At 37.6% G+C, this 12,486-nt stretch overlaps 1 protein-coding gene across 1 annotated transcript in view; it reads right to left on the bottom strand.

Annotated features, from left to right (window-relative positions):
* Positions 1-740: 740 nt before the first annotated feature.
* Positions 741-12,486, bottom strand: part of Irak3 (interleukin 1 receptor associated kinase 3) — a 53,262-nt gene continuing 41,516 nt past the window's right edge. Inside the window, exons 9-12 of the mRNA XM_003475944.5 lie at positions 9,525-9,723; positions 9,204-9,266; positions 8,951-9,115; positions 741-6,699 (exon numbers count right to left, since the gene is read on the bottom strand). Of these exons, the coding sequence (XP_003475992.4) occupies positions 6,271-6,699; positions 8,951-9,115; positions 9,204-9,266; positions 9,525-9,723 (856 nt within the window). The 3' untranslated portion in view covers positions 741-6,270. The remainder of the gene's footprint in view (positions 6,700-8,950; positions 9,116-9,203; positions 9,267-9,524; positions 9,724-12,486) is intronic.

Below are 12,486 nucleotides of genomic sequence, written 5' to 3'. Positions count from 1 at the left end.
TGGATCTAGAAGCATTTACATCACATTTACACACTGTGTCACTTAGTTATGTCCACAAAATAGTCCCTCCAGATAGAACTTAACTAGCACTGGTATTTTCCCCCAGAGTATACTTTGCTATGTCTCTTTATAATTAATGTGTTACTGCAGATCCTGTCACCATTGTTACATAGGCATCATCTCTACATGCTATAGAAGTGCACTGTATTCAGTCACACTCTGCAGTGTTCCAACCTCCATTTCCAACTGGTAACTACAGTCAAGAGTCTACTAAATTGAGCAAGCTAAAGTTTTTATGTAGGCTACATACAGATAGTGGAACACGAGCCTGGAGAATTGATATTTTAATGATAGAAAATTTATCTCCTCAAAGATCTGTTCACATAATTGTAGATAACTCTTTACAGTGCTGATCTGTAAGGCTAAATCTTAAGGGTAATGTTTAAAAGATTTTATCAAAATCAACCAATATTTAGTGACAAAGTACTCTCAGCTGTGATCTTAGCTGTGCTCTATTCTGTATTTCAGCTTGTCTGATTTTTGTTTCTTAGACTGCTTTTCACTTGTCCTCTCAAGCTAACTCAGGAGACACCAGACAAATCCATTTGAAGGTCTAGTCATTTGAAGGTGGGAAGCTAGAAATAATGAAAGGCAATAGGACAGAAGCATCATTACTGCTGGCTAGTTGTTACCAAGGACATATGAAGCAAAGAATCAAGAAAATGTAGAAATGCAGAGAATTTTTCCAAAATAAAAATAGCTTTATTCCTTCCAGATAATAAAAGTGATACATATTATAAAATTTTCAAATACATAAGGGTGAAAATAAATACTTCATCTCAGAAAAGAAAAAGCATCAACACTTGGCAAAGGGCTCTCCATGAAACATAAGCATGTATTATCACAGAATATCCAATATTAAGTGGGCTTGCATTAAACATTCCACTCGGTAGGCTTTTTCACTCAATATTCATAAACAGATTTCATAGCAATAAATATAGACCTAAAAATTTTTAATGGCAATGGCATACAATTTAATTGCATATATGTGTGGTAATTTATTGAAACCATCTTCTACTGTGGATATTTAGGTTACTTTCAATGTTTAAATTTATGAAGTACATCTTTGGGCTTATGTTTATACAGTTGGGCTTATGTTTATTTTTGTTGAGATTAACTCATAAATAAACTGCTAGGTAAAAGTTTTGCTATATATTGCCAAATAGTTTTCTAGAAAGGTTATACCAATTTTCATGTCAATCATCAGTGAAGAAGAATGTTGTTTCAAAGAAAAGAGAAGAAGAATGTTGTTTCACTAATATTCTTGTCAACTGCTTTATTCTTTGTCAATTTGGGAGGCTGAAATTAAAAATAAGAAAATAATCACACATATACTTAATAGCTGTTTTCATTATTAAACCGGAGGTACTTTCAATTTCTGTTAACTTTCTTCAGGGCAGAAACTTCTTGAATTTGGAAAGTTTTCAGGTTGCATTCCCAAGCCAACACTAATGTAACTCAGGACAAGAGTGAATTTCTTTTAGGATCATTTTCCTTGGCTCCACAGTAACAGAATCGAACTCAATAGGTTGTTTAAAGCTTAAATGATATGGAATACACTCCACACACTATGACACATAAAAATGATAACTGAGTATATCTTCTACAAATAAGCTTTTTACCCTATTACCTTTTGTTCCAATTAATATTGGTTTCTGAGAATATTTTAAAACTAAGAAACCTGGACTGGAGATTTAGGTCAGAGGCTCAAACACTTGCCTGGTAAGCACAAGGTCATGAGTTCAATCCCAGGTACATTAATAAAAATAATAATAATAAGAAGAAGAAGAAGAAGAAGAAAACAAACAAAAACTCTAAATACTCTCTTGTTATTGATAGAATTGACTGCAAAAGTTTATGACAAGGCAGATAATATCCATAAAAAGGTTCATCAATTTGGTAGAAAATATAGTGCTTTAGAATACAAATGTTTCTCAAAAAAATATTTGCAAGTCAAGACCAAGGATAATCAAATATAAATACTGTGTGACAAAAAGACAAAACAAAACACAGCAAACATCAGTTCATTCCCTGCCAAAATATTGGTTTATCATATTGCTTTAACGTGGCTTGAGAATGTTTTCTACTATAGGACAAATTGGTATGCAACATATACAAGGTAATTCATTTTTTCAAAGATATTTCAGACATTAATATATGAAATGAATAACTTTCATCCAAGAATGATGAAATGGAACTATGTAAGCAAATGACTGATTGTATTATGGATACCAGAAAGACAAACTGGGCGCAATCTGGAATATGGTCTTGACATAGAACACACCAGTGATTGTAAACCTTTGAAAGCTTTCAATAATACCAAACAGTCAGCAGCAGCACTAGTGCCACACATTCTCCACCTCTAGTATAACCAATGGGTTTGAAGAAGTTTTGAAAAACTGTCTTGATTCACTCATTTTACAAATATTTACTGGACCACATTACATGCCAGGTAGGATGCTGTCCAATAAGGATAGAAAATGAGCAGGACTTAGCCGTTGTCCCAATGAACTTCCAGTTTTGTAAAGGAGGAAAAAGAATTCTACCAGTAATCCCAGCATTATGTAAACAGTGCAATGAGATTTAGGTAGGACTTCAGACCCTTTGAAAACAGCATGCCAAAGATGCCATTAGTAGCCAAATAAATGTGTTGAAGGAAATTTTTAATAGAAAAATAGGGCTTGTCATGATTGCCATAAAACATGTCATATGCTGTCAGAAGACACTAACAGCGAGCCAGGGGCACTCTGGGATTATGAGTTTTACAGCAGACAAGGAAGAAACTTGTCTGAATCTCTTAGGAAAAGCTCACAGAGAAGGTGAGACCTACGGCTGGAGAACATGCTGAAATCTTTTTGCTCAAGAATAAGCTCCAGAAGGATGGGATCTCTGATAGGTTTAACTTTCACCATATCCCCAGCTCCTACAACAGTGCCTGACACAAAAGAGGCCGCTGATATTCATACAATGAGTTAATGGATGAATTTAAGTCACATCAAATGACTGCAGAGGCACAGGGCAAGATACTGAAAAATGCAGAAGTGATGAAAAGCCTTGTAAGCCTCCTACAAAGGTATAAAACTGACAAATCACTTTTCATATCCTTATCCTGGCATAGGCTTGAACTCCCAGTGACTCCTTTGCGCAGTATGGAATACTGGAGAGATCTAGTCTGACAAATCTGGTGACCTTTTTCAAATCTGGGAGGATGTTAGCCAAGTTCTTTAACTTTCCTGAATCAGTTTCTTCACCTATGAGGTGGGATTCTCATCTTCAGGGCAGCTATCGGGACTAAGCACGAAAAAAACGCCCAAAGTCCCACATCCATTTCCCATCACTCACCCATCCTTCTACCATATAGTTTATGAGAAAAAGATCACTAATTTTATTTGGTTTTTGATGGTAAGGTCACATCTCTGTTCGTGGGATAACCACTATCTAGCACTTTTCATTGATTTTTCCTAATATTCTCTTAGTCATTTTTCTCTTTTCAGGAAGCAGCTCCAAGAAGCTTCTCCACTCTCAAAAGAGAACAGTACTCTACTTATCTTCCACTTTTCAGCATTTACTTTCAGTTCCACTGATGTATGCCTCAAATAACAGATGTCACTAAGTAGGTAATTTAAGTAGATGCCCTCCTGCTTATTAAAGTGCTTCTTATTTAGACCCCAATTTGCTAACACAGTGCCTTATTCTAAAAGATGGTTAATAAACACCACGGTGATAACGTCCTAGCCTCACAGGCCATGGGTCTTAACAGGTGTCCTACCCTACACAGGCTGGTGTCCCATGCCATAAAACACACTATTATGCAGTGAGTCACAGACTGTTACAATACTCAAAAAGTCAATCAAACTGATTATGTCAAAAATCCATACTTAGAGCCAGGGATTTAGCTCAGTGGCATAAGCACCTGCCTAGCAAGTGCAAGGTCATGAGTTTGATCTCCAGTACCAATAAAAAAAAATTCATACCTATTTTCAAAACAAAATTATTTTCTCCATGTTTTTAGGGAATTATGAATGGATGATGCTCTAAGAAGCACAGAAAATAGATTGTGTTATGCTAAGGATGAAGATGAGATTATTTTATTTTTCGTGGTGCTGGAGTTTGAATCCAGGCCCTCAAGCATGTCAGGCAGGAGTCTACAGCTGAGACTCACCTGCAGAACTTGGTGTTTTTTATTCTGAGATACAGTCTGGCTAGGTTGCCCAAGATCATCTCAAATTTAATACCGTCCTGCCTCAGTCTCCTGAGTCGCCGGGAGTGAAAGTGTGTGCTACTGTTCTCTGTGATAAGTGAAATTCTTTATTCAAATTCATGTTTGCAGATCAGAGGCACAGCTCACTCTCCGTTTCTTCATATCTTAATTTCCACATCAGGAAGCCATGAAGGTACTCTCTGATTTCCTATTGCAGGGTGCAAGATTTAATTCCTACCAATTAACATGCACCCACCAGAAGCCAAATCTAGTAAGGAGGACTGAATCATTCAATGGAACATTAGGTACTTTTCAGCAACAGTAGCATCTGCTTATCAACCAGATCAATCAGCATCAATCAGAGCACTGCAAATTAATCTGACTTAAATCTTTGGATGTGCAAAATAGACAAACTTAATAAGATCATTAGTCAATATTCCTAGAGTTTCTACTCCATGCTAACCAATATCCTAGATGAGAGTAAATACAAAAAAAAAAAAGCCAAAAACAATAACAACAAAACAATAAAAAACAAATAAAATAAATGATCTTTTCCTCATAAAATATGTTAGTCTTCCAATACATAAGAATTTGAGAAAATGTTAAGGCAGTGGTTCTCAACGAGTGGGCTTGCCTCAGCAGCCTCAGGGCCACCTGGGAACCACCCAGAAAGTCAATCTTTAACCTCAGACTGAATAAATAGTCAATGATAGGTCCCTAAAAGCTGTGCTTTTACCAAACTTTCTACATCTTTTAATGGGAAGAGGCTATGAGGTGAGATATGAAGATGGCTCACCATATGCTAGAAAATGCAAGGCAAAAAAGGAGTGCCATGGACTTTGGACCGCAAGAACTGAGTGAGATATTTTATGCCACTAAATTTATGATAATCTGCTCTAATAGCAACAGAAATAGTATAGTATAGTATAGTATAGTATAGTATAGTATAGTATAGTATAGTATAAGAAATAGTATAGTATAAGAAATTTACAGTCTAGGAAGAGAGACAGGGTGACATGAGCAACTTTGGTATAATTCAGAAACTGACAACCATAAAACAGAAATACAAAAATACTGCTATGGAAATGCTGATAAACTGAACATTTCCAGCTGAAGAGACTAAAGAGGCTTCCTAGCAGATGAGAGTTTTATAAAGCCTAACAATTGATTAGGATTTCAAAAGAAGAGATTCCAGAACACAGATGGAATAAAGGCATACAGTCGAAAGGCACAGATTATAACAAAAAGCTGACCTAGACTCTTGTGACCAGTTATTTTTTCAACAACAATTACTTAATTAAAATGGCATACCTTTTACTCAGGAGATAATAATTCTCTGAATTAGTAAAAATCAGCAGGAATAGTCAAAAACTAGATTGCATGTAATAAATTATTCTAAGAGTTTAAATACAGAAATACTGATTGTGGGCAGCCATCTCTGCATAGGGCATGCCCTACGAAGCCATCAGCAAACTTAGCTATTTTAAGATAGGTAAGTTTGATGATATTTACTAAGGCCCAATCACAGTAAAAAGGCAATTCTTTCAAAAGATATCCATTAACATTTAAAAATTACACATTTCCTTCACAAGCAAACTAAAGCAATCAACAGCATCCAACTGAATATCCATAGCAGAGAAGGTTCAAAGGATTTGGTGGGTGATGCTGGACATGAGAATCCAGTCCCTCTTTGGTAGGCTCTGATGGTTTTGTTTGGCTGAACATACAGTCTTGAGTAATTGTGAATGGCTCTAAATTGTTTGATCATGAGGCAATTACTCTGGTAAAACATTTGTTTAAGTCACTCTGTTTTGGGATGGGAAGGAATGGCCTTAGTGTTTATATGCATTACCCAAATATGCCGCAGGTCATGTATGAGCATTACTTATGGAGACCATGTTTTCTCCCATCCTTTGCACAGTGTCTCAGCAACAACCGCTTTTCTCTTTTCTTCCTTTAATTCCTTTTGGCACTGTTCATGTTTACTCCAGAAAATTTCAGAGGAGCACCTAGTCTTCGCTGGTCTGCTTCTGTAAGCCACAAAACTGGCTTGAGGCTTCAAAGGAAGAGTCCAAACTTACCTCAGTGGGCTGTAAGTCCTGAGATGAAGCTGTATGTTTTGAGGACCAACTTTCCTTGCAAGGAAAATGGGGCATGTCACAAGCATCCTCATTTCTCTTACTCCTTGTCTTTCTGTCCAAGCCCAGAAACGTAACCTCAGATTGGCTACATTCAAAAGGAATGTTTGGAGTTCTATCTTTCCTCAAACTTTTGTCATGAGGTGGTGAATGATTATTCTGGCTTTCATCATCTTCCACTGGAATACTTGGAATATTATCCAAAAATACAGGAGAAAGACACCTAAAGGACTTGAGTGATGTAGGGGGGTCTTCTGCAAAATATAAGCTGGCTTGAGTGCTTTCGAGAACGTTTAGGACCTAATTAACAAAGAAGTAAACAAACACAGTGTTAAGCTTGAATAGTATACTCTTTCACTTCTTTTTGTCTACCTATAAAGAATATTCTCTCATTTTCATGGAATAAGTTCAGTAAGTTAGAATACAGAATTAGGAAAGACCTTAATTAAATATTAGCAAAATTCCTTCATTTTGAGGACCACACCAAGTGACTTTCAGTATGGTATACAAGAAATCACACTGGCCTACATATCATGCAAATTGACTCCAGCCCTGGATTTGCCACCAATTACTTTGTGGCCTTGAGCGAGTTTTTGTATTTTTTTAACATCAATCATAATGAATGGAGACCAGAAGGGCATGGGGCAATGCTGACCCCATCTGCAGAATCATCTGAAAGTAGTTCTATAAATACACAATGTGACTGAAAAAATGTGTGACTAAAAAAATTTTTAAAAAATGATTGAAGTAAATGAAGTCCTCCTTTATGTCTCTAGTTGCACTATCATAGCAGGATAACCTGAATGGATTCAAAATATTTACCTTTCATGGTCATTTTGACTTTGGGGAAGAGCCAGTGTCAGATTCAAGGAATGTTTTGTGAGCCTGCCTTTCCATTTACTGGCAGTAGGCAACAGCATTCACCTGGGTTTTGATCACAGTAAGACACTCATGAATAAGGACTTCCAAACTGCTTCAGCAGGTGGCAAGAATGATGAGATCAGTGTGCAAAGTGAAAGAGAACACTCTGAGGGGAATTAATAGCATGTGTCTTTCACTGTAATAATTTTTTAAAAAAATTAAACTTTCACCTTATATTCTGATCATACGTCATACGGATCCCTTGACTCCAACCTAAAGACTTCATTCAAAAAATAAGATGAGGGTCCAGAAATCTGTACTTTAAAAGCATCCCAGATGATTCAGGCATGCAGCCAAATTTGAGAATCCTTGACATATCTTTACACATGCACACATATAATTTTTAAAAATATGTGGTTTTACCACTTGAAAGTGTTTTCATGTATACTGCCTCATTTAGTCTATACAAATAATAACATTATTCTGATTTTATTACTAATAAAACTGAGGGTCAGCAAAGGAAATCAGTTATCACAACATGTGAGCAACAGCCTTGACGCCTGTCCCCAGATCTCCGGGCACCCAATTCTAGCAACTCTAACGTGCAGCTCATAATTCCTTGCGGGGCCCAGGAGCCCAAGAGCTCTTCCTGGTGGTGTCAGGCCTAGAATATGCCCTTCTGACTCCCAGGCCAGTGCTCTTCATATTCGGATTATGTCAACCCCTTGTTTAAAGCCTTCGCATAGCTCCACAATAGACTAGAAACAAAAATCCAAACCTTTAGAATGGAATTCAGGCCCCTTTATCACCTGAGAACCTTTGTTATTTTAGTGACTCCAGCTTTGCCTCTCTCCCACCCTATCTCCATGATCCTGAACAGGCAACAGTCTTACTCCTCGGTCTCTTATCACACAGAAACCTTTGTGGGTGATGACTCTCTCTGCTGACAATGTTTTCCTATCCTTCCTGCTGCCTACACCCAACCTAATCTGCAGATCACAGCTAAGCCATCACCTCCATCAAGAAACTCCCTGGACAGCTATAGGCTGGTACGCATTTTGACTCTATATTCCCACATCAGCCTGAGCTTCAGTCTAGTGCTTACCCTATCTTTCCAGATAAAAAAATCTATGTTTAGTGATCTGATTTCTCCTTGACTGTGACCTTCAGGGTAAGCACTGCCTCTTAACCACCCTCAGCACCCAGTGCAAAGTCTGTACATGCAGAGTAGGTGTTAATTGATATTCATTTATACACAAACAAACAAGTGATGCACAGTTAATTAGTTACATCCATGGGCAAATGAATAAACTGAAAAATGAGTAGAGGAAATATGTGACACATTTTGGTGGGCTACATATCTTAATGAATACTGAATAAAATATTTTCTCCAAACTACTTTTATTAAGTTTTGGGAGCATTCTGGATTCGCCCAATAACGACCTCGACCTGAATACCAAATGATGTGTCTTTTTGACCTGGAAAGATTACCTTTAGCTGAAATTTTCTATGGGCCAAAAGTATATTTGCACTAAAACTGGAATCAAGAACAAACAAGATAAAACATCTTGAAAGCAATGCAACATGGAAGCTCACTTGCTGGATTTGTTTCACTGCTAAAGAAGACAGATTTACAATTTATCCAACTTAGCTTTTCCATGGCTCAGTATATAACCAGGTATATACATACTTCATCCATTGATGGTCTTAACTTTGCCCGAGTTGCAGCACATTGGCTCGCTAAAGAGAAGAGCTTAGCAGAGAAGTTCCGAGGACAGGGATGTACTTTCTTATCTACAAATGACATACACGAATCGAGGCCTCTCTTCTTCATCAATTCCATAAGGAGATCCCGCTAAGAAGAGGAGGAAATAATGTTATCACATAGAATTCACTCAGAAAAACAATCAGGAAACAGGCGCCAACAGGAAAATGATTCTTACCAGCTGAACATGTTTGGGATCATCTAACACCACTTTACAACCTGTCAGAACTTCCATTATTACCTGTAAGGAATGTACAGAAAGTCAGTTACATGTGGGGATGCCCATATAATCTATGTCAGAGTATTACCTATGACAATGAATACAGTTCTAATGCTTCACATTTTGTTAGTTCATTGATTACACAAAATTAATAAGATGAGTTATAGAAAATGAGTAAGTCTAGAAATTAACAGCTCTTAAAAATTTCATTTTAGAATCTACAACATAACTGTGCAATAAACTTTGCTCCTGTGTTAACTTGTGAGTGTTGACACTTACGATTCCAAAGCTGTAGATGTCTGTCTTTGTAGAAAGTTTTCCCTGTCTGATATACTCTTCTGGCATGTACCACAGATGTTTGCTGCTGCTGCTGGTCATATTTATAGTAGAAGTCTGTTTTTCTAGGTGGTGTCGGAAGTGTGCCATGGCAAAATCAGTTAGTTTGGGTTGAAACTGATCATCCAAAAGTATATTTGCACTAAAATTGGGATCAAGAACAAACAAGATAAAACATCATGAAAGCAATGCAACATGGAAGCTCACTTGCATATCTGGTTAATTTGAAACACTGATAAAATAAAGCCAAACCTAAAATTTTCATGAAGTAGGGATCATTTTTTCACTTCTCTTAAAATATACATCTACACATTATATAAAACCTAAGACAAAAACCTGACCTCTGAACAATGAACATTTCAGATTTGCAGACAGATACATGGATGGTGGATAAAGCTGAGGCTCTATCACAGGGTAAAGTTACGTGCCTTACACTTAATGAAATGATAAACTAAGTTTTGTACTGCATGATCAAAATATATGGTGAGTAACTTTTAAAATTTATTACAGCTAAAGATACATTGCCACTGATGCTCTCCAAAATATTCCCCTTTGCTTTGAACACACTTAGCCCATCATTCTTGCCACTTTCTGAAGCAATTCTGGAAGTTCTTTCCTGAGTCCCTTTAGTTGTGTTGTTGTAGCTGCCTCCATGTTCTGACTCTATTCAAAATATCTATCTTTTATGGTTATTTTGACTTTGAAGGAGAGCCAGAAGTCTCATGAGGCCAGATCTAGTGAAAAGGTGGATAAGGACAAACCTTCATGCTTTTGTGAGCTGCCTTTCTGCTGGATGTCACTTGGTAGCAACAGCATTCAATGTATTTTTTATTAAAATTTATAAACTCACAAAAGAGGATTTCCAGAACTGCTTCAGAAGTGCAAGAACGATGGGAAAAGTGTGTTCAAAGGGAGGAGGGACATTTTGAAGGGCATTAAAAGGATTAGTTTTTAAATCTAAACATCCACTGTATATTCCCACAACTGTTATGTACATAGAGCTGTGCTATCAATTGCTGGGCTTTATCACCACAGTGCACGAACCTGGAATGATCTGAGGAATCTTTGGTAGTCCCTGCATTAATAATAGCCCTAAATGCACAGTTCCATAGCTATAGCTTGATTTTATATTGAGTCTTAAGTTATAAATATCTGCAGAAGCAAAGCCAAAGTGCTTGTGATCAATTTAAGTGTTTGCCACAAAAAAACCTTAATAATCACTTGACATCTTGCCTGAATCTCAGTTTACTTTTACTTTCACAGGCCTGTCTTAGCAGAGATGGGAAAGGATACCCTAGGAGAATGACACATTTCACATAAGTGAGTCCTGAGTCCGGTCCTTTCTTTCCCTGACTGTTAGAAGGTTAATGTAGGCCGTAAGCCTCAGTACTGTATTTCCTCGCATGTGAAATGAAGGAACAAAAAAATCTGTAAGATTGACAGGGTAGATAGATTTACTCCCTAGCACTGTGCAATAAATGGTACCTAGGATAAAAATAAGTAATAAGTTATAAAAAAGGAGATGAATATTGACGGAGGAAGTGGATTGGACATGGGAAAGTCACTTGCTTCTTGGCTTTACTTAGGACTACTCAGAACTTGCTTTTTGTCCCCCAAAACTAAAGCTTTTTACTACTAGGCCAGTGCAGTCCAGATGACAAGTAGTATATCTGTAGTACTAAACACTGTTATCAAAAGTGGAAATGACTACTAGATAATAAGGAAGTCTTAGTCCTAGACAAATATTGGGTCATATAAAAAATTTCAGAAGTCTTTGCAGTCCCTGAACAAGTAGGCAAACAGGCAGACCCAAGTTCCATAGCAATAAACTACAAGTTCATTACTTTTCAGAGGAGTCAGAGACTTATTCCTATGACAAAGATTTGGGCAGATGAGTTCTCAAATATTTTGATCTAGTCTTCGTCAAGGACTGAGGTGAAAACAGACAAAATTAAGTGACACAATGGGGTACTTCAAGAATACAGAAACATGTGGTTTAAACTATTTGAATCCTTCCTGTAAAGGTGGCATGAGGGCTGTGAAATCCAGATTCCACCATATGCATAGCCCAAAGGTGCCATGTGATCTCTTCATTTATGGGAAGAAAGCCAAAGAGGCCAGATCCCCAAGACTTGTATCAATGAGCACAATTCCCAGCTATCTGCTTTGTCTCTTCTCCCCAAGAACCTGGCAGCAGGAGAGCCAGACTGTGTGTCACAGACTCCTGGATATTATTATCACTCATCTTCCATTTTCTCACTTGAAGCGGTATTGACTGTCCTGACATCTCTCTGGGGATGAGGAATAAAGTCGGCTCCCATTTTCTCGCAGGTACTGTGTAAGAACAGGCATTCAGCTCATAATCACACCTGCCCCGGGTGTCATTTGGCTTGGTCACATTAATTCCAGGGCTCCTGGAGATGTCCTGATGGCTTCAGAGGGCTTGACTATATTAATGCAGCAGTCTGCCAGATGAGTGGGGGGCAGTGGAAGAGGGCAGAGGGGCTCAACAGCCCTCACTGCAAGGACCTAGGCCTCTGCCTCTCCAGCTTTTCTGCCCGACAGGCACTTCTGCCTGCCCTCACCTCCTTTTAGCACAAGGAGATGACAGAAAAATCTCAAATTTCAGATTTTCAATGTCTTCTTCCTTTACGTTGCCTCTAAAGAAGGCATATAATACTAATATACAATGCCAGAACCATGAAAATGCCAAAGTTGAATTCTGGAAAATACTTAAGTATCCCTTAATCTTTCTAACTAAAAGAAAAATGAAATCCATAAACTAATCCATGTATTTGAACCTACAGCAAAACTGGTGGCAAGCTTTCAGCAGTTGGTGAGTCATACATCTGTGAAAGTGAGGCAGAGATGAGCTGAATGCTAATATTTATCCCCCGAAAAAACT

The sequence above is a fragment of the Cavia porcellus genome, unplaced genomic scaffold (assembly GCF_034190915.1).
Source record: "Cavia porcellus strain 051 isolate PalLab524CR breed Dunkin Hartley unplaced genomic scaffold, mCavPor4.1 scaffold_8, whole genome shotgun sequence".
In the NCBI taxonomy this organism is placed as follows: domain Eukaryota; kingdom Metazoa; phylum Chordata; class Mammalia; order Rodentia; family Caviidae; genus Cavia; species Cavia porcellus.
This window is presented reverse-complemented; position numbering and strand designations above follow the sequence as displayed.